A 23,933-nucleotide genomic window follows, 5' to 3' on the forward strand; every position below is an offset into this window, starting at 1 on the left:
TTCCATGGATTTTTTTTTTTTTTTGTTGTATACTGAATCGAGGCTCGTGAAAGAGCTGACATTTACTTCACAAACAAATCAACAAGACAAACAAAATATATAAAAAGAGGGAGCGGAAGACAAGAGAATGGGAAGCACACAAACACTTGAGAGCACACAACATTTAAGAGCAGGGAGATGTGTGGGAGATGTGTGGGAGGGAGAGGGCTTGGGGGGAGGAGGCGTGGGAAGGGGGGAGGGGGGGGTGGGAGAAGTATAAAACACAAGGACACCAAGGACTTCCAGGACAGAAGTTGGTATTTCAAAAAGTGGAATTGGGGTGAAATTATCGGGGATAGAAAAGATCAAGGTTTTGGATGGGGGAAGATAAGAGATGGTGGTGAACAGCTGTTTTAAAGACCTGGAGGGTGGAGTGGGATTGAAGAGAGTGAGGGAGTTTGTTCCAGAGGTGAGAGAAAAGAGGAATGAAGGAGTGAAGGTGAGCAGAGAGTCTTGATTTTGGCAGTTTAACCATAAAAGGGTTGCAGGCAGATCTTGTGCGACCTGTAGGAATATTTGCGGGACAGAGCCCAGAGAGAGCTGGGGGGGGCAAGGCCAGAAAGGAGTCGGTAGAAGACGGAAAGACCACCAACCTGTCTGCGGTGAGTGAGTGAGAGGCCCTTGGAGTTAGCTTCATCGCGGGAGATTCCAATGATTCTGAATGCTTTGCTTTCAACAGCGTGAAGACGAGCTAGGTGTGAGGCAGGAGCACCAGCCCAGAGGGGAGAGCAGTATTCCATTGAGCTGCGGATGAAAGCCTTGTACGTGGTGAGGAGCTCAGGTGTGCCAAGGAAGGACTTCGCACGACGGAGGATGCCCAGTCGGCGACTGGCTTTGGAGGCCAGATTTGAAATGTGGTTTTCCCAGGAAAGATCATGGCAGATAGTGAGACCCAAAAGTTTGAGTGACAGAACTTCTTGGAGAGGATTATTCAGAAAGTAGATGGGAGGGTTGTCCAGTCGGTCTTTTCGGAGAGACATCGTAAGAGTGTGAGATTTGTCAGGATTGAAAGACATGTTCCACTTGTTTGCCCAGTCTGTGATTTTGTCCAGGTCTGCAGAGAATGAGGAGGCTGCAGACTGCCGATCTGAGGGATGAAGAATGGAGCGACAGAGAGTAGAGTCATCAGCAAAGAGATAGAGAGGATTTTCAAGAGAGTCGGAGAGATCATTGATGAAGACCAGAAAAAGCACAGGGCCCAGAACACTGCCTTGGGGAACTCCAGCCTGAACAGGAAGAGGGGATGAGAGAAACCCATTCAGGGCCACACGTTGACTACGATTAGAGAGGAAGTCCGCCAGCCATGCGTGTTGATTTCCATGGATACCAACAGAGGAGAGTTTGGTGAGCAGAGCGGGGTGGGTACCATAGGAGGAGAGATTGGTGAGCAGAGCGGGGTGCCAGACCGTATCGAAGGCACGTGATATGTCAAGGGAGGCAGCTCTGATTTCCTGTTTGGCATTGAGGACCTCCATCCATTGTTGAGACAGCAGATGTCCAGAGCAGAGTGATCTGGTCTGAAACCCAATTGGTGATCAAAGATCAAGCCATTGGAGAAGAGGAAGGATTTGATATCCGAAGCAACGATGGATTCTATGACTTTGCTGATAATTGGGAGCAGGCTGATTGGTATTTAGTTGCAAGGATCTGTTTTTGCACATTTTTTGTGTAAAGCGGTACTGTTGGCTGATTTCCAAGCTGATGGCAGATGACCTTGACCAAAAGAGAGCGTGAAGAGATCAGAGAGAGAGAGAGAGTGTGAAAGAGCGGCAGAGCACGGTTTTAGGACCAGTGGGCTGATGGTGATGCCGTCTGGTCCAGTTGCAGAATCAGAGTCGAGGTTTGACAGAAACTTCTCTACCTTGTTAGGAGAGAAGGACACAGAGTCCAGGAGCAGCTGGGTATGACTGGGTAAGGTGGATACAGAGAGAGACGGGTTTGGGACACAAGATTATGAGGCAAACACAGAGTTGAGGCATTCAGCTTTTTCACGTGCGGAGTCGGCTGTGTAGCCATTTGAGGTAAGGGAGGGGATGGAACGGGAACAAACATCAGAAACAGATTTGACCAGATGCCACCAGGATTTGGAAGAGGGAGACTGGTTTGAGAATTCAGTCTTGAGAGTAGAAGATGGTGTTTTCCGGCTCTCCTGAGGGTAGACGCACACTTGTTCCGGGCTTTGTGAAAGGAAATGAGATTGCCCTCCGTTGGATTTGCCTTCCAGGAGGTGAAAGCAAGTTGTTTCAGGGCAACTGCCTCACCACAAGATTCCATGCACCATGGACGGGAGGAAGGGTATGACAATTGAAGACAAGATGGGATAAATCTGTGCATGAGAGAAAGCTATTTACTTTGGAAGAATTCCCAGGATGAGTTGATGTCAGAGGCAGTAGAGATGGGAGACCAGTCCAGATGATTGATGGCTGCTAGGAGACCGTGCCAGTTGGCCCGATTGAAATGCCAGACTCGTCTACGCTGAGGAGGCTCTCTGAGAATGGCCAGAGAGATGTCCACTTCAACAAGCATATGGTCAGATGAACCAATTGGAGCAGAAGAAGAGCAGCAGACATTCGCAGGCAAGTTTGTCATAACTAAGTCTAGAAGAGCAGATGCTCTGTGACTGAGATCCGGTTTGGGAAATTGACAGATTGCGTCAGTCCCAGTTGGTCGCAGAAGTCCTTTGCTGAGATGCCATGGCTGGTGTGAGAGGTAACCACACACAGCCAGCTGGCATGATGACAGTTTAAATCACCACGTATGAGGAAGAGAGAGTTGGGATGAGTAGATAGAAGTTGGTCCATGTTATCAGACAGCGAGATATAGATCGAGTCATCACTGTTTGGAGGACGGTACAAAACACATATGAACAAAAGGTGGGAGCGAAGGGGAAGCCGTAGCCAGAGGTACTCCTGGGGGTGGGATGGTGAGAGGGCAGTGCAGGGAAAGTGAGGAAAAAGTTTTTAATAAAGATAGCAACCCCACCTCCAGGACGAGGCTCAGGTCTGTCATACCGGAGGAGGGAGTAACCAGGGAGAGATATTATGGAATCAGAGACATCTTGAAGGAGGAAAGTTTCTGTTCAGCAGATTAAGTCTGGTTTGTCAGAAGCAACCTATATGGAGAGATCAATCATGTTTGAGCGAAGGCCCCAGATGTTTGAGGTCCATACCGTTAAGGAGGTGGAAGGTGGAACATTGGATACAGGACAGTACAGGGGAGGGGAGGGGTAGGGTAAGATGAGGAAGAGGAGGAGGAGGAGGAAGAGGTCGGGAGAGCTGTTGATAGTGTGTCGGAGATTTCAGAAGAGATAGGAGACAGGGAAAGATGAGGAGACCAAGAGGTTTGATGGTGATTGGTTGAGGCACAGTGAGGTGTTGCTTGAGGGCAGAGCGAAGAAGAAGGTTGGAGGCGATGGAGGTCAGGGTTGAAAGGGAGAGGAAGTGGGGAGGAGGATGCTTTGAGGAGGAGGGGTGAGAGATGAGAATTGGAGAAAAATGTAGGGTGGGGAGATTTTGAGGGGAGGGGAATTTTGAAAGGGAGGGGTGAGAGGGGAATTTAGGAGGGGAGGGGTCGAGGGGGGAATTTAGGAAGGAAGGGTCGAGGGGGGTGTTCGGAGGGGAGGGGTGAGTGAGGAGTTTAGGAGGGGAGCGGCAAGGGGGGGAGATTTAAAAGGGAAGGGTGAGGGGGAGTTTAGGAGGGGAGGGGTGAGTTTGGATTTTAGAAAGTGTTGGACAATGAATAGAAAACGATTTTCGAGTCAGAGATCCGTTTGAAAACGTTGGAGGAGGGGTGGAATGTAGGTGAGTTTAGGGAATGTAGAAATGAAGAACTGTAAGAGATGGAATTTTTATTTGAAATGGAGAGATTTGGTGAGCAAATGGAAGACAACCTTTTAAAAAAGAAGAAGAAAAGTGTGTTATAATATACAACAGAATACAACACTTCAGGGGGGAGTTTAAACATTTTTAAACGAAACCGTGAAAACTATGGGAAAATTTCCTAAATGAGGGCATGAAGGATTCCTAAGGGGGATTAAGGATTCCAGGACAGGTTCAGAAGCAAGAACAGAAGAATAGGAGATTGACAGCCAGGAGAGCAGAGAGCGAAGGAACAGGGAGGTGTATAAGCAATTGTGTTAGTACAGGAGGAGCGGCCTACTTTTTAAATTCTTCGTTAATATTTTGTTGTTGTTGAAGGTTAGGTGAAAGTGGATCCGAGGAAGGAGAAAGTTGAAGGAGCATGGTGAAAACTAGAATTGGAAAGGTGTCGGCTGGAGAGGATCGAGTTATGAAGGAATGAGAGAAAAAAAAAACTGGTGGAGCGAAACATGAGGTCACGATTGGTAGAGAGGAAGCCATGGGGAGAGAAGGAAATTAAGATTTTTTTGAGTTTTTAGCCGCGTCGCAGACGCTGCTAATAGAGTGCCCTCTGCTGTTGTTGTTGTTCTTCTTGTTCTTCTTCTTCTTCTTGTTCTTCTTGTTCTTGCAGAGAAGACAAAACCTCAAAGCTCCACCCATTCTGGGAACCATAGCTCCACCCATTTTGGGAGAGGCTTCATATAAACAAATATCCACCATTTTATTAACTCGCATCGCTTTGAGGCCTGTTTTGTAGGCCCGTGGTGTCTTCCTCTCTCACACAGTTTTATTTCAAATCAAATTCGATATATCATTTCATTTTTCACAGTCGCTAACATAGTTTTAGACTCGGTTGAAAAAAAACGGGAAGAAAATCCGATGAAAGTTGCCCTTTATAGAACGAAATGAATTCTCAAAGGCCTGTAATTCACGTCCATTGAGATATATTTTTTTACAATCACGGCATGGTCAGTCATACACCGCCCGAAATAACAGACGGGAAAATGCCGAGATATATTAAAAATTCGTCCATTTGATGACAATCGTCACGATGAAATATTTAATTTATATGTCGTCACAATAATGTGGAGAGAGGAGCATAGCTTCGTTCACGTGTCGCTACACACGAGAAATTGCCGAGATATATTTTTTTACAATCACGGCATGGTCAGTCATACACCGCCTGAAATAACAGACGGGAAAATGCCGAGATATATTAAAAATTCGTCCATTTGATGACAATCGTCACGATGAAATATTTAATTTATACGTCGTCACAATAATGTGGAGAGAGGAGCACAGCTTCGTTCACGTGTCGCCACACACGGGAAATTGCCGAGATATATATATTTTTAAATTGCGGCATGGTCAGTCATACACCGCCTGAAATAACAGACGGGAAAATGCCGAGATATATTAAAAATTCGTCGCCACACACGGGAAATTGCCGAGATATATTTTCACTTTGCACAAAAATAACATCAAGTAATCGAATCAATAGGAATGTCCTGTGCCTATAACATCGACGTTATAGGCACAGCTGCATCTAGGCATTGTGTAACATCGACGCGGTTTTTGTTTTAATTAAAACTTTTTGTACTTGTTTTTTTATGGCAAGTATGGGGTGAAAGGACACACAAAGGAAAAAGCAATACAGGAGGGAACAAAAGTAAATGGACAACAAACGGCCGCCGAGGAGAAAAGGAAAGCCTCGGGGGACCAGGCCTGAAAACCTCGCTCGTAATACCTCGCTTAGCACTCGGGATGTACCCCTGGAAAAGAGTGCTAATAGAAAATGCGCTACAAGGGGTAGTTATAGCATTGTTTATATGGAGATGCGTTCACAACGGCATTATTTCTTACAGATGGGCGGTAAATGAGGGCTTCATTGGTAATACAGTTCCGCTAATAATAATAATAGTACAGATGGTAAGCAATTTATTTTATAAATGAAAATAATTTTTTTATTGTAATAGTAGTTAAGAGGGCATTTGGCAGGATCAAATTTTGGGTAAAAGCGTATCCATGCGCAGTCGAAGCTCCATCCTCTCCTCAGCAAATTAATATTGTATACCTATGCGTAAGGTGGTTAAAAACTTCATATTTGTTTTGTTCGATTTGAAATTGTCAAACATGTAATCTCTCAACTGAAAAACACATTTACTGACGAGGTTTGTGGTCCTTTTGAGATGTACATTGCCTTCAGAAAGTATTCAAACCCATTGGCTCTTTACACATTTTGTTGTGTTACAGCCTAAATTTAAAATGGATTAAATTAGGATGTTTTTGTCAATGATCTACACATTATGGCCCATGATGTCAAAGTGGATATATATTTTTGTTTTTTTGGAGAATTCATTACAAAATAATTAATGGAAAGCTGAAATGTCTTGAGTCAATAAGTATTCAACACCTTTGCTATGACACTCCAAATTGAGCTCAGGTGCATCTAATTTCCTTTGATCATCCTTTAGATATCTCTACAACTTGATTGGAGTCCGCCTGTGTCCAATTCAATTGATTGGACATGATTTAGGAAGAAACATCTTTCTATCTAAGGTCCCACAGTTGACAGTGCATGTCAGCGTAGAAACTCTATCATGAAGTCCAAGGAACTGTCCGTAGAACTCCGAAATAGAATAGTGAGGAGGGTTGATTTGGGGAAGTGTATAAAACAATTTCTAGAGTGTTGATAGTTCCCAACAGCAGAGTGACTGGGCAAGAAGGACCTTGGTTAGAGAGATGACCAAGAACCCAAATGACCAATCAGACAGAACTAGCTGAGAATGAGTTCCTTGGCTGAGATAGGAGAACATGCCAGTAGGACAACAGTCTCTGCAGCACGACACAAATCTATAGTTTATTGTAAAGTGGCCAGATGGAGGATACTCCTGAGAAAAAGGCATATGTTATCACACCTGGAGTTTGCAAAAAGGCACGTGAAAGACTCCGAGAGCATGAGGCAAAATATTCTGTGGCCTGGTGAGACGAAAATTTAACGCTTTGGCCTGAATGCAAAGCGCTATGTCTGGTGGAAACCAAGCACAGTTCATCACCCATCTAACACCATCCCTACCATATAGCATGGTGGTGGCGGCATCATGTTATGGGGATGCTTTTCAGCGGCAAGGACTGGGAGACTTGTAAAGATAGAGGGAACAATGAATGGAGCCAAATACAGGCAAATCCTTAAGAATAATCTGCTTCAAAGTGCAAAAGACCTAAGACTGTGGCAAGATTTACATTCCATCAGGATAATGATCCCAATCATACAGCCAAATGTTACGTATCCGTCACTTCCGCCTTTGTTGTTATTATGTACTTGTAGGATTTTTTGTTTCAGGTAATATTGTTGTTTATTTTTTGTGTGAAATGAAGATGACTTTAGTAAAAATGAATATGAATGTTTGTGAAGGAAAAAGGAAGATGCGGCAAAGGAACCGGAAATGGAGAGAGATGGGGATCGGCATAGAGAGGAGTAGAGAGACAGCTGTGAGTCGCGTCAAGGCTGCGAGCGGAATTTTTTGATATAGGTCGTGAATGAGTTGAGGCTTCCTGGGAAAGGGATTGCCCTCGACATCGTCATATATTGCGAGTGAAATTAAACCTGCGTCTCAGATTTTATCACCAAGTGTGAGTCATTGTTGGAGGAAGCCAGCGCCTCCATTACTAACAGGCCGATACGCCATTTTGTCCTCGAAGAGGCTGTCAGTTTGGTGCATCTTGTTTTGTCATTGGTATTCCCATATCGACCTCACCGTGTGGATTGCCGTTGGTTTCCATATCGGCTCAATTCCCATATCGACCTCGCACCTCATCCACAGTCACGCCAATACCTGCCTGTTGTTTTACCATTCAGCACGACCTCCACCTTCAACCAGCGTGGAGATTAGTGCACGGACTTTGGGGAATGTCACATTCCACTCACGTTTGGCATATCGTGAGTTCATTGCTTTGAGAGCATTGGGGAATGATGGTACCATCATGTGTTGTTCATTTGATGCAAGTGAAATTTTCATTGTACTTTCTTGAAGAGTGTTATTACTGTGCATGTGAGAGTTATTAATACAATTACTTGTTTTGTTCTACAATTGCATTGGTGTGAAATGAGAATTTGAAGATGAGAATGAGAAGAAGAAAGAAAGAAATGCATGAGATCAAAGAAATGAGAATGAGAAGAAAGAAACTCGGTCTAATAAACCGAGTTTTACCACGGTTTATTAGAACACTCAAAATAACAAATCTTTCTGCCGTGTTCCCACTCCAGACTCTGAGGTGCACCGTAACCGGGGTTTGGGGAGGTAATACGTAACATAAAACAGCAATAGAATGGCTTCAGAACAAGAATGTGAAAGTACTTGAGTGGCCCAGCCAAATCCCAGACTTGAATCCCATTGAAAATCTGTGGAAAGACTTGAAGATTGCTGATGCTCCCCACCCAACTTGACAGAGCTTGAGCAAATCTGCAAGGAAGAATGGGAGAAACTCCCCAAATCCAGATGTGCAACGCTGATACTGACATTCCCAAGAAGACTGACTCTAAGCTGTAATTGTTGCCAAAGGTGCTTCTATGAAGTATTGGCTCGGGGTTAACACATGTAAATTACGTATTTATATGAATTTGTAACTTTTCAAAACTTTTCAATGAATTTGTAAACATTTCTAAAAACATGTTTTCACTTTGTCATTATGGCTATTTTGTGTCAATCAGTGACCAAAGAAATCTCAATTAAAACCATTTTACTTTCAGGCTGTGACACAACAAAATGTGAAAAAAATCAAGGGGTGTGAATATTTTCTGAAGGCACTCTACAAGAATAATTATGATGACCCAAGAAAAGAACTATCTGTGTTTGTATTCTTGTACAATGTATGCAGGAAGCGGTCACGTGAACTTTGTGGCAAGTGAGATCACGATGTCTGATGAAGATCGCATAGAGCTCATGACCATGGTGAAAGACCGAAGGATCACCATAGACCAAGCATTATCCAAGGTAATGTCTACACTATAGAGTGTTTAGAAAACAGTTACAGTGTGAGTCTGATCTCAGTCTGAAAACCACATCGTCGAAGCTCAGTGTGTGAAAGAAGAAAAGTGAATTAAAACTTTATAAATCAATTTAAATTATTCAGGCAGCAGGCCTGAGGCACGAGCTAGGGCTAGGATGAATGGCTTTAAATGGTATTTGAGTGTCGTTGATTTGCCGCTGTCTCCATCATGTTCAGCTGGAGGAATATGAGACCCTGCACCGTCACTGCCTCAAGAGTGGAGCCGCATGTCATGCGGATACTGGCAAGGATGATGCTTGCTCCGTACGTTGTACCTTTCTACCATTTTTCTCTTGCGGCCTAGAATATCAATTCTTTAAAAACGTCACAACAATTGTTTCAAGGAAAGAAGTTTTAATGCTCAATGCTTCGACTTTGCTGGTCTTACCAGCTCACGCCTCGCACCAAATCCTCTAGCCCTCCATCCTTCCCCAGCTTGATCAGGATGTTTGTCTTCTACCAGTAACATCTTCCTTGTTAACTTCCTAAAATCCAAGTTTCATATCCACCTCTACTCCTTTGTCTCTCCTTTTCCCCCCACCTATGGAATCATCGCTTTGAGACAGTCCAATCCCACTGTTCCCATTGGTACTTCAAGGTGGCAGCCGACAACTATGCTGGTGTTGTCTTCCTCTGCTGCCCATGCCCTTTTTGCCCTCACCAGCTCTGTTTGTACTTGCGAGCCTCCCTTGCTGCCATCTTCTGTTCACTCACATGTTTTGTTCTTCCTTGGGCCTTTATCTTGTTCATTGCCAAAAACTTTCAGGATGGATTTTTCTTTCTCTGATAAATGTATGATAAGGTATGACTTGATGATGCAGAGGCAGCGCACTCATTTTGAGCTGTGTAGCCTGGGTTTGATTTTTAACCTGACTCCGAACTGTTGGACTGATGCTTCACAGTGGCGTTGGATCACAAAGTACACCATCCTTTGAAAGGATGTAAAGCTGGAAGACTTCTTTGCTAGCATTAGTTGGTGGACATTAAAGATCCAATGGTGTCTTTCGTATCACTAATCCTTGCCCAAATCACCTTCTGTTGAGTGTCAATCAAGTTTGGCCAGCTGGCTTATGTAAGACTTGGGCCAAAATAAATTCCCTACCAACCCCACTGGAAGGTGGGAATAAATGGAGCTGCTAACAAGTAGCCGTAGTAGTGGTAGCAGCAGTAGTAGATAAATTATCGTAGTTTCACAGAATGGAACTTTTCAAAACCGTGTGCTATGGACTCCACATTGTTTTCATGGAACCTGTCGCAACCTTTTCAGCAGCACTCCCACCACATTTTTCTCTTCGTCTCTTTCCTACAAGCAGAGCTTGGATTGCCCTGGCGGGCCATCCCACGAGGATCGGACAACCTCTGCTGGCCTGCGTGAGCGCCGACACCTGGTCAAGGTGGAGGATTCTGGGAAAACTTTTTTCTATGCTGATCGTACGTTCGACGCTTTAAACAAATCGGTCTTTGTTTGCGAGTTTAATATACTTAGGTCTGTGCCTATCTCAATGAGTGATTTATTGCACCGATCCATTGAATTGTCCCGCAGAAAATCAACACTGAAAATATAATTTATGGTAAAAAAAAAGCTTGCCTTGGGTTACTCCCTATGCCACAAAAAAAGGGAGTATAGAAGAGGCTTGCCTTGTTTGAGACCATTCAAGTAGGCTTTACTCAGCAAGAACTGAACAACCTGAAACAACACAGATGTAAAGCAAGGCCCATTGCATTTGACAAGCATAATAATGCAACAAGCATAACAATACAACACGCATAATAGCCGGCGAAGCCGGGGTTGTGAATGAACGCGTACGTATTATGTTGAAAAGCCAGATTTTGCTGAATCCTTTGAGAATTTCGAAGCTTTGACGCACCAAATCGCTCCATGGAGGCCGCCATCTTGCGGATGCGGAAGTATGCATAAAAAAATTGAGAAAAAGTTCAATAGGAGTTTGTTTCACCAGTCTTTGTTTGATTCACAATCTTAAGCACCTCTAAATCGAATTTGCAATTAAAATACTTTAAGACCAACCTCGTTCCCCGGGCCCGCACAGGCCCTGGTTATCTTCAAAGAAAATCGTCACCAAACACCGGAACCAATGAGATTCGTGCATTTGAAAAAATATTTCAAAAAAAGCTTATTACCGCGTTTCAGAGGCTGAAAACGGCGTCAAATATTCTAAAATTGACGAAGAATTATTTTTTAGAAATCTCGCGGCCGTAGGGGATAGTTTTTCACGGCCAGAAATATCCGAAGTTGAGACGGAATTCACCGAATTAATCAAGAAGGAAATTTTATAAATTTTAATCTCATCCAGAATGCAAATGGTGTCATTTTGAACTAGGTACGGTACGGTACCTACTACACCTACCTACGACCAACTACCGAACCTGTGGCAAGAGGCTTTGGCTTCGCCGGCTCATTGCGGCTTTGCAGTCGGGTACTAGTAGCCGGCGAAGCCAGGGTTGTCAATGAACGCGTACGTATTATGTTGAAAAAACAGATTATGCTGGATCCCTTGGCTTGAGAATTTCGAAGCTTTGACGCACCAAATCTCTCAATGGAGGCCGCCATCTTGCGGATGCAGAAGTATGCATAACAAATTTGAAAAAGTTCCATCAGAGTTTGTTTCACCCGTCTTTGTTGATTCACAATCTTATGCACCTATAATTTGTAATTAAAATACTTTAAGACCAACCTCGGCCCGCACGGGCCTGGTTATCTTAAACGAAAATCGTCACCAAACACCGGAACCAATGAGATTCGAGCATTTGAAAAAATATTTCAAAAACCAAATCACTCAATGGAGGCCACCATCTTCCGGATGCGGAAGTATGCATAACAAAATTGCGAAAATGTTCAATAGGAGTTCGTTTCACCCGTCTTTGTTTGATTCACAATCCTATGCACCTCTAATTTGTAATTAAAATACTTTAAGACCAACCTCGTTATCTTCAACGAAAATCGTCACCAAACACCGGAACCAATGAGATTCGAGCATTTGAAAAAATACTTCAAAAAAGCTTATTACGCGTTTCGGAGGGTGAAAACGGCGTCAAATATTCTAAAATTGACGAAGAATTATTTTTTAGAAATCTCGCGGCCGTAGGGGATAGTTTTTCACGGCCGGAAATATCCAAAGTTGAGACGGAATTCACCGAATTAATCAAGAAGTAAATTTTATCAATTTTAATCTCATCCAGAATGCAAATGGTGTCATTTTAGGTCTGAATTTGCGAAATTTTGTGAGTTGACCAATCAGCGATCAGCTTAGGTCAGCCAATCAGCGCCATCGACACGGTTTGATTAACGACAGTCACACATTGCCGTTGAAACGGCGCTATCGTCTGATCTGTCGGCACTGATCTTACTGCAAGCTAACTTCTTCTCGCGTATTTTGACTAAGGAGGAAGGAGGAAGCAAGGAAGGAGGAAGCCGCAGTGCCCGGAGAGAACCAGTCCTGACAGCGACTGAAGTTAGAAGATTACACACATACTGTGAAAACGTATATTAAGCCCAGTTAAAATTTCTTAAAATAGGCCTTAAGCTAGCACATCGTATAGTTACTTCCTTAAGCTTCTTGTGACATTTATTGTATGTAGGTATTGGGGAGGACTGTCTGTTCTTCTCTTTTACCAAGTCTTACCAGGTACGGTACCTACTACACCTACCTACTACCAACTACCAAACCCACTGATGCCATCGTGATGGGTAAAATAGTGGCAAGAGGCTTTGGCTTCGCCGGCTCATTGCGGCTTTGCAGTCGGGTACTAGTAATTAATAGGCCAACTGTAATTATCACACGCCTCCAGCAGCCATCTTGAAAATCATAAAGATTATGGGTAATGGACGGAAGCGGAAATATATAACCCATGACGCTGTTGTTGTTGTTAAAAGGGGACGGTCGAGGGCTTACAGTACACGGGATTTGAATGACAATCCATGACAACAACCGAACCGCACATCCTAATCATTCCTCTTTTTACTTCCAAATAATTACAAGTTCCTTGTTCACTTTTTCCATTCCAGTAATTTCCCTTTTAAATAAAGATTTAAAACCCACTTTAAACAACGCCAGCGAAGGTAAACTCCTCTCCTTCCTTCAGAGCGAATGCCCAACCAAAACACGTTCACGCTTTGTTACATCAGCTTCTTTTTTTAATCATCGCACTTGATCGGGTGACGAGGCAAGAGGCAACCATACACCAAGATACCGGAACCGCTGGGCCGCGCATGCGCAATAGCGATGATGCATATGCCTACGTCACCAACAGTAACCACATTAACATATAATGGCACAAATATAAAACATTATATATATATATATATATATGCATGTCATACATGTTACATGTGTTTAATTTTTTTTTTTTTTTTTAGAAAAGATGCAATTTTTGTACTTTTTGAAAATCTTTGATTTACCACCTGCACTCTGCAGTCCATTTCAGTAACATGGATGTTCCATGTCTGGCCCGTTCTCCCCCGGAGTACGAAGAGCCACCTCTGGTGCTTGATTCTGCAGACCCAAGGATGATGTCATCACCTCCACTACAACGGCAGCCCAAAATCACTGGCCTAGGTCCAGCTTTGGCTCGCCGACTCACGCAAGTTTCCATGTTGGCAGCTTCCCCTTCTATACGGCCCAGCTCTGGTCCGTGGCCTAAAGCCCGGTCATTGTGCTCCACACCAGAGATGCGGCGAGGACTCCGGTCGCGGCGCTTGAGGGCAAACGTGGATGATTATAGTCCAATCAAAGTTTCTGGTAGCGGAGTGAAGATGACAACTGAGGAGGGGATACATTTAAATACAAGTTCCCAGCAGGTATGAAATATTACTTCATGGAGTTTATAACTTTTCAATTATAACTCAAGAAGGTTAAGAATTGATTTCATCACCCCCTCCTCCTTCCGCCATTTTGTTTCCAGATTACCCCAGGGTCCCCAGCACCGCCGTCATCCCCGCCCTTTGTCGTTTCTCTCGGGGATATTCGTGCTGCACGGCGCCGGATGCAGCAACGTAGGGCATACTCCGGCTCTACCAGTGACAGCATGATGGGCCTGAGAAACAGCAGCAGCAGCAGCAGCGGCGGAGGGAGTGGTGTAGTGGACTATGGAGCAGTCGCATTCAGCGGAGGCTCGGTCCATTGTGACCCGGACACCATAGTTGTGACTTTGGAGTGTCAACGAAATTCCGAGACATCAGCCAGTTCCTCCAACGTCGGCGACGATGCCGAACCAAGGCTTCCGGGTGTTGCAGAACCCACGGCAGGTGAACATAATCACGGTGAAGAGGTGGATGCGGCCGGTAAGGAAATGCCGATGAGCACCAAATAATTTCAGCTAAATTTTTCATCGGTGACCAAGATATCTAACACCTGATTGGAATTTTCAATTCACCTGCAATATATTAAACGTTGCAGATCAAATGCAGCAACTCCAGAGAAGGCCCACGAATATCATTCACCTGATTGGCTGATTTACTACAAAACCGACACGGTGCTGATGTTGTTACTGTTGTTCATAAGAACGGAAGCTATTTCATGTAATATAATACTATTGCCTCTGTAACCTCGCTTGCAGTTTTGTTGGCCTTGAGGCTCTCAGTAATCCACCACTTTGTGTGCATGATATTCAGATAACATTGAAAGCATATTCCAGCATGGCCTTCAAATGGGAGAAAAAACAACAACAACTCAACCCCGAATGAGTGATTGAAATTCTTCAAACGATTGTGTACTGATGACCTTTTGACCTTTATTTTAAAACCGCCACAGGGTCAGGCCTGCGATGTGGCTACAGCCCAGTAGAGTTGGCCGTTGAGACGACGGGCCTGCAGAATCAAGACGTGGTAGAGCGGCGTGACAAGAAATGCTTACTATACCGACTGAATCGTCGAAGTGTGAGAGCCCCATTCATTCCATCGGGAGTGGATTTATTCCAGCATGGCGGATTTGTTTGCTTGCATTTCCATTGGTGTCGTCGCATCATTACTTTAAGAAGGATAATTAAAGAGTTCTAGATACAGGAAGATTATTTGTTCCTGTATCCTCCTAGGTTCTGTACCATGTTCGCAAATTATTATATTACTAGAAACGGTACCCGCCCTATGGGCGGGGCTTCAATTTGGAGGCCCAAATGAAAAGGCAAAATATCAGAAATTTAAGGCTTTTTTAAAATTTATTTTAAACGATTTATATAAACATCCGTTAAATCATATGACACGCAAATCATGAAAATCTAAACAGTATTTGTAGAATTTCAATAAAAGCCACATCACTGTTCATATCGGTAAATATTATTACATCGTGTTTGGAAAAACTGGAAAAACGGAAAAATTTGAGAATTGGGAAAAAATTGGAAAAACAATATCGCCTATTTTACTCCAGGGGGTCCCAGGATTACCCACCCAAAATATCGTTGCGATCGGTTCAGCCGTTTTTGCGGTACCTGGGAACAGACGGACAGACATTTGGTGAATTATAGGAAGATGCTCACGAACTCACCAACGATCCTAGTCCCAAAGAAAGTCAGCCTGCCCTTTTGACGCAGTGCTACGAAAGAGCATTTCCTCTCTGAGTAGGCCATCCTTCAAATGGGCACGTAAAACCAGCTACCCTTTACGTGGTATGTTTTTGTAACCACTGGTCCACGTGCAACTTTGACGTGGTTTTGGAGAGGATATGCGGAATACCACGTTGCATGATCGGAGTGAATTCTAAGTTGTATGAAATTTCACTTCCCATTATAATCTCCCTTTAACAAAATTTCCACCTTCCCTTTGTCCTTCCTTGCAGAGGACGAGCAGTTTTGGGGGATTCGATTTTCCTTGTAGATTCCACACTGCAAGCCCCGAGCTGGCCGATACTCTTCCTCGTCAACATCATTTGAACTCTCCGTCGCATCCTCGCACTAACGGGGACGCAGTACGAGGACACACGGTCTTGCCAGAAGTCGGTTCCCATCATCCCCAGGTTAATATCGCATTGGAAATTCAGACACTTTCTAAAGACGCATTTAAGATTGTAATAAATGATCCAGGGAGTACACACTGAGGATTTGGTGATCAGGGACAAGCAAACAGGTAGACCTAGGTAGAGCAGTGAAGATCGTACATGGCTAACAAGGGGTAATGTGAAGCTGCTGTCTTAAGAAACTGCAGGGAAAAGTAAGTCAGACAGTTTCAAGATGGTTACTCCACTGTTTGGAGAGAAGGTTAACAAGAAGCAGCTTGGTCACAGCGTTTGTGACCCTCTACGTCTAAGAAGATGGCCAAAGCAGGATGTGAGGCTTCGTCAAAGAAAAAAAATCTCCTATTTCTCGTGAGATTTTCATCATATCTGATGAAAATGTTTTGTAAAGACAACTGATGGTGGAAGACCGAGAGACCACCAAACTATGCAGTGGGATAGCAGCAAAAAACCTGCCCTGGGACTTCCGACAAGGGGATAAAAACGATGACTCAAGCCTTGTATTCCGCTGTGTAAGCGTAAGATGTGATGAAGCAGCACGATGTCACGGAGGGGAGCCTTACTCCATGGCATGAGGATACGCTGTGAGGAGCTAAGGGCTTAACTCTTTGAAGTAGTCATAGGTTGTTATTGATAATTAAGAGCATTGAGACGCACTTATAAACGAGGATGATGTAGTTACCTTCCACGACAAAGTCAGATGGCCCTCGTATTCCTCTTCTTTCATATTCAGCATGTGGCTGTGGGTTTGCGTCATTTTCAGGGAGCACAGCTGTACCGCTATTGGAGCTCTGCCTGTGCAATGCCAGGATGAGTTTATAGTTCGACCGAGATTCAAACCCAGCTTAGAGGTGAGTATGCATACCTTATGCTCTCCTACCAGTCCAGGCAGCCCTCTGAAAACAAACTGTAGATTTTCAGAGAAAAGAGAGCATCGAGGTGCTGTTGCCCATCAAAGCACCGATACCATTCGGGCCAGGAGCTGGTGGGACTTTGAGGTTGGCCAGTAACCCATCCGCCCTTGCAGCTGTGCGGGGCAGGCCGTATAAGGGAAGGAAGTTTTAGGACGGAAAACAAAAATGGTTTATAGACATTTTTCCTTGCTTTAAGTTTTTTTCCATTTTGGCTCCATCCCCAGGCAGTCAACATGCCAACTGTAAATATTTCCACACCGAGGAATCAGATAGTGAGGATGAGCTGATGGGAGGCAGTTTATTGTTATTATCAATGTCATTCCGAAAAGGTACGGCTCACTCAATCAAGGTGTATTATAAGCAGGAAGACAAAGACCCGGATAGTCGGGATGCTAGGGGGAAGAGTTAAAGGACCATCTAAATACAAATACACATGTAGTGTGTGTGTGAATGGAAGGAAGTTGATGAAAATAGGAATTGAAAGGAAAGAGGATAGGAAAGAACAGGAAGTTAAATGAGAGCTGCACAGGAGATTGAAAGGGACATTAGGAGTAAGCCGAAGGCAAGGGGGAATTTATGGGGAATACGATGGTGAAGGGGTCAAACATTCCACACTTTTTTGTATGTGATATGTAGATCTCCTCCAAGGGTGAAAGAAGATGCACATGTCACCTTTTATGAGTGAGGAAGGTCTATCCAAGTGTACAAAGAAAACCTAGGTAGAGAGATGAAGAAACTTCTGTGGTCAATGCGATGAACAGGTTAATTCATTTTTTTTGTTAAATTTTGGACCAAACTCTTCTGTGTGTTAGAATATATATATATTTTTAATGAATTTAGGAAATAAAATGAAGAAACGTTGGTCTTGATGTGACCAACGAGGCAGACGAAGCGTCACTGATGTCTCTTGCAGGAGGGTGGCGTCCATCAGGCTCTCAAAGGCAAGCGGCGCTCGCGTCGCCCCAAACCCCAGACAGTGGAGGAGCTACTGCAAAGGCTTGGGCTGGAGGTGAGAAAGTAGTGCGGGACAAAGTAGTGCGGGCCAACTACACAAAAAGGGGAAATTTCCCGTTTGTTTGAGTTTGCAAAAGCTCACAATTTCCTTTGCAAGGCTATTTCGAGCGGCAAACCTCAACAGCAGTTGATACGGGGATTGAAAACCTCGATACGTCAGAGGGCTTCATTGATGCAGCTAATTGTCTTGCATTGATGAGGTACGTTGTAGCGAAATTGTAAAGTTTTGACAACGAATGTTAAAACTGCAAACGTCCGGCATTTCGTCCACCTTCCAAAAAGATATAATTTCGCCGAAAGGAGCTTCTTGTGGCTATGTCGGATCACTTAAACTATCTTAGAGCAGCTGATTCTTTCTGCCTTTATAAGCTCATCAGCAAACAATTGGGTAAAATGAATGATCCAAGCAATACGTTTCTGGACAACTAATTGGCTGAACTTTAAAACATGAAACGAGAAAATGTCAAAGTTAGTGATCCACGTAAAAGTACCTTCGCAGTTTGCCTCGCTGAGCACATTGACAATCATGGCTCAAAAGACTTTACCTATTTTAGAGAGAGACGTCCGATGAATTATTTGCCAAATATAATACAGTCCAATAAATTAGACTTCCCCAGGGGAGGTTTAGCGGTGAGGGGAGCAATTTGTCAACAAAATACACAGTTTGCGTTATACACAGTCACTCACACGTTACCTCAACAAGCGCCATCTTCAAAACAACAACAACCATAAATTCGAGCAACTTGCTCATCCCCTTTATGATAAACGCTGTTTTCATCATCCCCATACTTTTTGAAAAAAGGGTGTGGGGGTGTATTGTAATCGGCTCCATCTGTCTTTCCATCCGTCCGTACATCTGTCTGTCACGTTGTGCCCTCTTAAATATAATTTTGGCCCCACCCCCTTAGGCGGGTTTAATGGGTCAAATGCCACAAAATGCAATTACGGGTGCATTTTAAAACATTTTTGATGCAACTTTATGTATGCAATGAACTTTGGGGGATGCACGAAATATGTAATGATTTTTTGGATTTGATACCCTGTCCATGCTCCAAGGAGTGCAGACTTGCGGTCACAGGGGTTAAAAACTCAAAATTTGAACTCAAAAATTTGATTTTTTTTTTAACTCAAAATTTGATATTGGGTCATTCCTGGTGGAACTGTTTGCAATCTTTCAACTTTTAAGTAGGAAGTGTGGAGATTTCCAATGGCATGCCATTGGTTTATTTTTCCACCCCCAAACCAGGCTCTGTTGTCCCAGGAAGTGTTTTTCAACCTCCCGCTTGTCTTGTTTAGCTTGAAGCACATGTGATGCTAGTCCTGTGTATGACTTTAATATCATCCGACAGATTGAGATGGGCACCAAAATGCCATGTATGAAATTGCAGCACTCAGCCGCACAGGATAATCAAGGGAACCGTATATGTCAGGATGCCAAACCTTATATCATGATATATTAGATTGGCATAACATGTCTTAGATTCAGCATGGCCTTGCATAACAATTAAAATCTTAGATTGGCCGATCAACAAACAAAAGTGTAGCTGTTGCATCCAGCAAGTCGCTTCATTCTCATAGTTGTTTATTCTACTCATTATTTTGTTATTAATGGTTTGTTTCTCATGCTCTCTCAATTGCAGCCGTACTGGCCTCTGCTCACCCAAAATGGCTATGAAGATTTGGACACATTCCAACTGCTCGAGGTGGAAGACCTTGAGGAAATGTCCTTCCCAGGACCAGATCAGCACCGGGCAGCACTCCTTGCAGCCGCTGCTCTCCTGCGAAGAGCCGCCTGCGGTCAGTTATACTTATTTATCTCCTTTGTGTTTTTGTCATCTCAATTCTACAAACTTCCATTCTATGAACAACAAGTAGGTCAATGAGTAAGTACGTGGTGTCTGACAAATGACTTCCTGCTAGTTCCTCTCAGTTTATCATCGAAAGGGACAGAAGTAACAAAGCCTTTGTTCCTTGAGGAGAGACAATCTGCAGTAGGTAAAGCAATTTTTTCCATAATTGAAATGGTAAACCTTCATATTTGTAAAGCATATCAAGGCCAGGCCTCTGGAGGCGATAATTGCAGACACGGCCCTTAAACAAGTGACCCCAGATATCCTTATCCGTAGCTCCCAATAACACAATTTGTGTGACCGTTGAGAAGGCGTCGAAGTATCTTCGACCAAAACTATTCCAAAGTGTCGCCGCACAGCCTGTGAAGCATCTGATTTTGGGGCTTCATTGCAAATTTGGTGTGGCGGCTCAGGCATCCTCACATCATCTTATTCCAGATATTATTCCTCATAAAACTTCTCACAATTAATTTAATGTGACACTTCTGGTATTACCTGTCAGCATCGATATATGCAATTGCTTGGAAATTCGGCAATAAAAAGCTTTTTAATAACCTTGACATAAGGCACACGAAGAAACAAATATTTGCCCTGGGACATGCGCCTACCGTTTGCAATATTTGTTCTTTCATTGTTTTTCTTGCGGGCGTAGCTCTCAAAAAGCGGGGGGGGGGGGGGGGGGGGGGGGGAAGTCTATATAATGAGGTTTTTATATTTTAAGAGAAGCCTTTACAAGGAGCTTCAAAACTGGAGGAACCAATTTGGCCTGCAATACCTGTGGTCCATCAACACCATATTAATTGGGAACTGTATATGCCAGGAAAAATGGGAACTGTATATGCTGTGAATTAATATCCTGTGGATAGCCGGCTTAAGGCTTCATTTGGATAATGCACCACCCGGGCGTTCATGTGATGTGCCTCTGTTCTCGCACTTGTCTAAACATCTACAACAACACGTGGGGATTACAGTAATTAATTCATCTTCCTCCAGGGGTTGCTAATTAACCAAATCAGTCAATGTGGGAAAGATGGCAGAAACCAGACATGCACTTGAGTTTCTCGTGTGAAAATCGCAAGACATTCCAAAACGGCATAAGGAAGTATGGAGGCTACGACTAGTAGTTGAAACAGCTCCTAGCTGGTAATATCCTAGCTCCCCCAGCTCTGTCTGTGCTCTGTCCCTCAAATATTCATACAGGTCGCACAAGATCTGCCAGCAACCCTCTTCTGGTGAAACTGCAAAAATCAAGACTCTCTGCTCACCTTCACTCCTTCATTCCTCTTTTCTCCCACCTCTGGAACAAACTCCCTCACTCTCTTCAATCCCACTCCTCCCTCCAGGTCTTTAAAACGGCTGTTCACCACCATCTCTTATCTTCCCCCATCCAAAACCTTGATCTTTTCCACCCCCGTTAATTCACCCCAGATCCACTTTTTTGAAATACCGACTTCTTTCCTGGAAGTCCTAGCAGTGTCCTTGTGTTTCATACTTCTCCCACCCCCCACCATGTTCCCATGCCCCCTCCCCAAGCCTTCTCCCTCCCACAGATCTCCCGATGTCCCTGCTCTCAAATGTTGTACTTGTGTGCTTCCCTCTCTCTCTCCCCATCTTGTCTCCCACTCCCTTTATTATATGTTTTATGTGTCGGTTTTTTATTTTTGTGATTCATGGTCAATGAATTGCATTGACAAGCTCTTACACGAGCTTGTATCCAAAAAAAAAAAAAAGTCTCTCAACTCCTGTGCCAGAGCCTGTGTTTTGCAGTGGCTGGGAAAAGTGTAGCGACACAAAATAAAGAAACCAGTGCCTCCTGGTTTCCGTCAGCGGAAACAAATGTGTGTGTGGCGGGCAAATGCTCATTTCTTGCGGATTATGCAGTGTTTGTCGATCAAGACATATGGCTAATGCTCTCTCCCTTGAAGCCAGGAGTTATAGTGCGGTGGCTTAGCAACTTTAATGTTACCAGCCGGACAAAAGTCCCAAATTTGGTATGGAGCTTCGTTTGGACCTATCAATTGATTTTAGCCTAGGAGCCATCCTGACCGTTTCAGATTTTCCAAGATGGCGGCCAAAATTCAAAATGCCGCCAACAAAACTGAAATATCATATATCTCTGGCTGTAGAAGTCACAGATAGACAAATGAGGTATCAAATCAGGGGTTTTTGAGGTCAGTGAAACTGATTCAGGGAAAGGTACATTGCATATGTCACTTATTTTCAAGATGGCGTCCAAAATCCAACATGGCCGCCAAAAAAATTAAAATAATGATATGATATTCGTTCAAATGTGGCATCAGACCAGTATTTTTGCTGTGACTGACCTTATGATCTGGTAGAACATTTACACCAGCAAAGAGATGTACAAGGGAGATTAGCCTTGCTACATTTGCACACTGTACAATCTCTTTTGCAGCCGCATTTGATAAATTCTCTGCAAGCACGAGAAGCTTCGGGAATTGTTGTCCAGACAGATTCCCAAGATTCGGCGACTTTTTTCCAAACATATCCAGCTGGACTTGGAAGTTTTTGCTGTGCTAACATGCTGGTAACCCAGATGCCAGCCTGGTACACTGCCCTCTTTGTGTGCTGCAGAAGTGCATTCTGAGTAGGTGGAATTTTGTCTACAGCTTGACTCTTCTGGAAGAAGAGCTCCATACGTGCACTGTTTACATTGGTCAAATTGCTTGTTTTGTCATACACTATGATAACAAGTCGCTCGATCTTCTTAAATGTTTCAGATTCCAAATCAACATGCTCAAATGGATGTGTGGCCAGGTGTACGAAAACATTTGTGATTGCATCATATACATTATACAAGCCATGCTTGCCAGAATGATTTCTTTCCCTTCCCTCGAAATGCTGACGTGGTATCACATCCTGAGAAGGCGTGGAACATGGGTAGGGACCTTGATTTAGGTTCACCGAGGCGTGCACAGATGGCATTGATACTGTAATGTGTGTAGTTCTTTCCCACACCGTAGGCTACCCATAGGTCTACATCTGAGTTAATATGTGAAAGATCATGAAACATGCCAGTAAGAACAACAACAATGTCTGTGTCCACGGTGCGCACTTGGACAATTTTTGAACCATTCTCCAATGCATGCTTCACGTGAACCACGATCCTCGTGTCGGCCTCCTCCTGATTGCACATGGACATTTCGATCTCAGTTCCAATGCATATAACATTCTCTCCAGCTGTGATGTATACCGAACTGCCTGCGGGACAGTTGAACTCTGCCACCTTTGAGGAAAGAAATTCAAACAGTTCTTTCTTGTTGATAGGATCACGGAGGAAGTCATTCCAGTTTGTTGGCAGCTTGGTGTCACCAGATACCTTTCTGCGCGTTCCTTTCCCTCGTTTTTCCCTGGTTGACTCCTTCAAACTGTTCGGTATGTATGTATCCCACACAAGGTCCAGTCGTTTGGTGGTCTTTAGCTGTCGTTCCAGGTAGGGAATGAACACATTGTCTGCATATTCGTGGAATGTTCTGACATGTGTTACAGGCAAGCAGTGCACAATCACAGCACCGTCCAGGACTTTGCAGTCAAATGATGCAGGTGGCTCTGTCTGGTTCGGCTCCTCGATGCATTGCAACAATTGAGATTTTGTACCTGGCAGGTTCAGCTTGCCAAAGTCAGACAGGGAAGGAGGATATGACTGAACCTCATGTGCGAAGAAGTCATTGATATCACCATCCCTATTTTGCAAGGAGATGTATAACTGTCCGAAGAATGCCATATTGTTCTCAAGCACTTTTACTTTCTTGCCGTCCTTGGATTTAGCTTTGACTTTTGTCGAGAATAAGGGTAGCGAATTCTTTGACATCGGATTGTGTATGGAGCGAGTGCGATCCACAAGGACTGTTGTCACATAGTCCTGATACTTTTTCGTACCAATGTCTTCCAGTGTACGGATTGTATTCACTACGGTCTCACTCGTGCAGTTACGACTGTCAAGAGTTACTAACTCGGGAAAATCATCCAGGAAAGGATTGCCCATCTTTTGTATGACTTTAGATAGGCTATCAACCTGTTGCTGGAACGCTTTCTGTGCGGCGAGTCCCTGTTCATGGTGCTCGAAATTCGTAGGGTTTTCCGGGTCATCATCAAGAATATATTCATTCTCGAACTGCTTCATGAGTCTGGCGAGTTCTGGTCCAGAGGTCATCCAACGTTTGAAGGCGACTGGATTTTCAGTTAGTCCTACTGCACCACCGGAACCCTTCACAACTTTGTTTTCCT

General features: G+C 43.9%; 1 protein-coding gene across 1 annotated transcript in view; it reads left to right on the forward strand.

Moving 5' to 3' along the window:
* LOC137428385 (SAM and SH3 domain-containing protein 1-like) overlaps positions 1–23,933 on the forward strand; it is a 152,589-nt gene that overhangs the window by 118,847 nt on the left and 9,809 nt on the right. Inside the window, exons 7-15 of the mRNA XM_068118307.2 lie at positions 8,775–8,890; positions 9,123–9,209; positions 10,259–10,376; positions 13,379–13,761; positions 13,866–14,244; positions 14,714–14,838; positions 15,734–15,910; positions 17,735–17,830; positions 19,476–19,632. Coding sequence (XP_067974408.2) covers positions 8,775–8,890; positions 9,123–9,209; positions 10,259–10,376; positions 13,379–13,761; positions 13,866–14,244; positions 14,714–14,838; positions 15,734–15,910; positions 17,735–17,830; positions 19,476–19,632 — 1,638 coding nt within the window. The remainder of the gene's footprint in view (positions 1–8,774; positions 8,891–9,122; positions 9,210–10,258; positions 10,377–13,378; positions 13,762–13,865; positions 14,245–14,713; positions 14,839–15,733; positions 15,911–17,734; positions 17,831–19,475; positions 19,633–23,933) is intronic.

This window comes from Myxine glutinosa, chromosome 5, assembly GCF_964187855.1.
Source record: "Myxine glutinosa chromosome 5, kmMyxGlut1.1, whole genome shotgun sequence".
NCBI lineage: Eukaryota > Metazoa > Chordata > Myxini > Myxiniformes > Myxinidae > Myxine > Myxine glutinosa.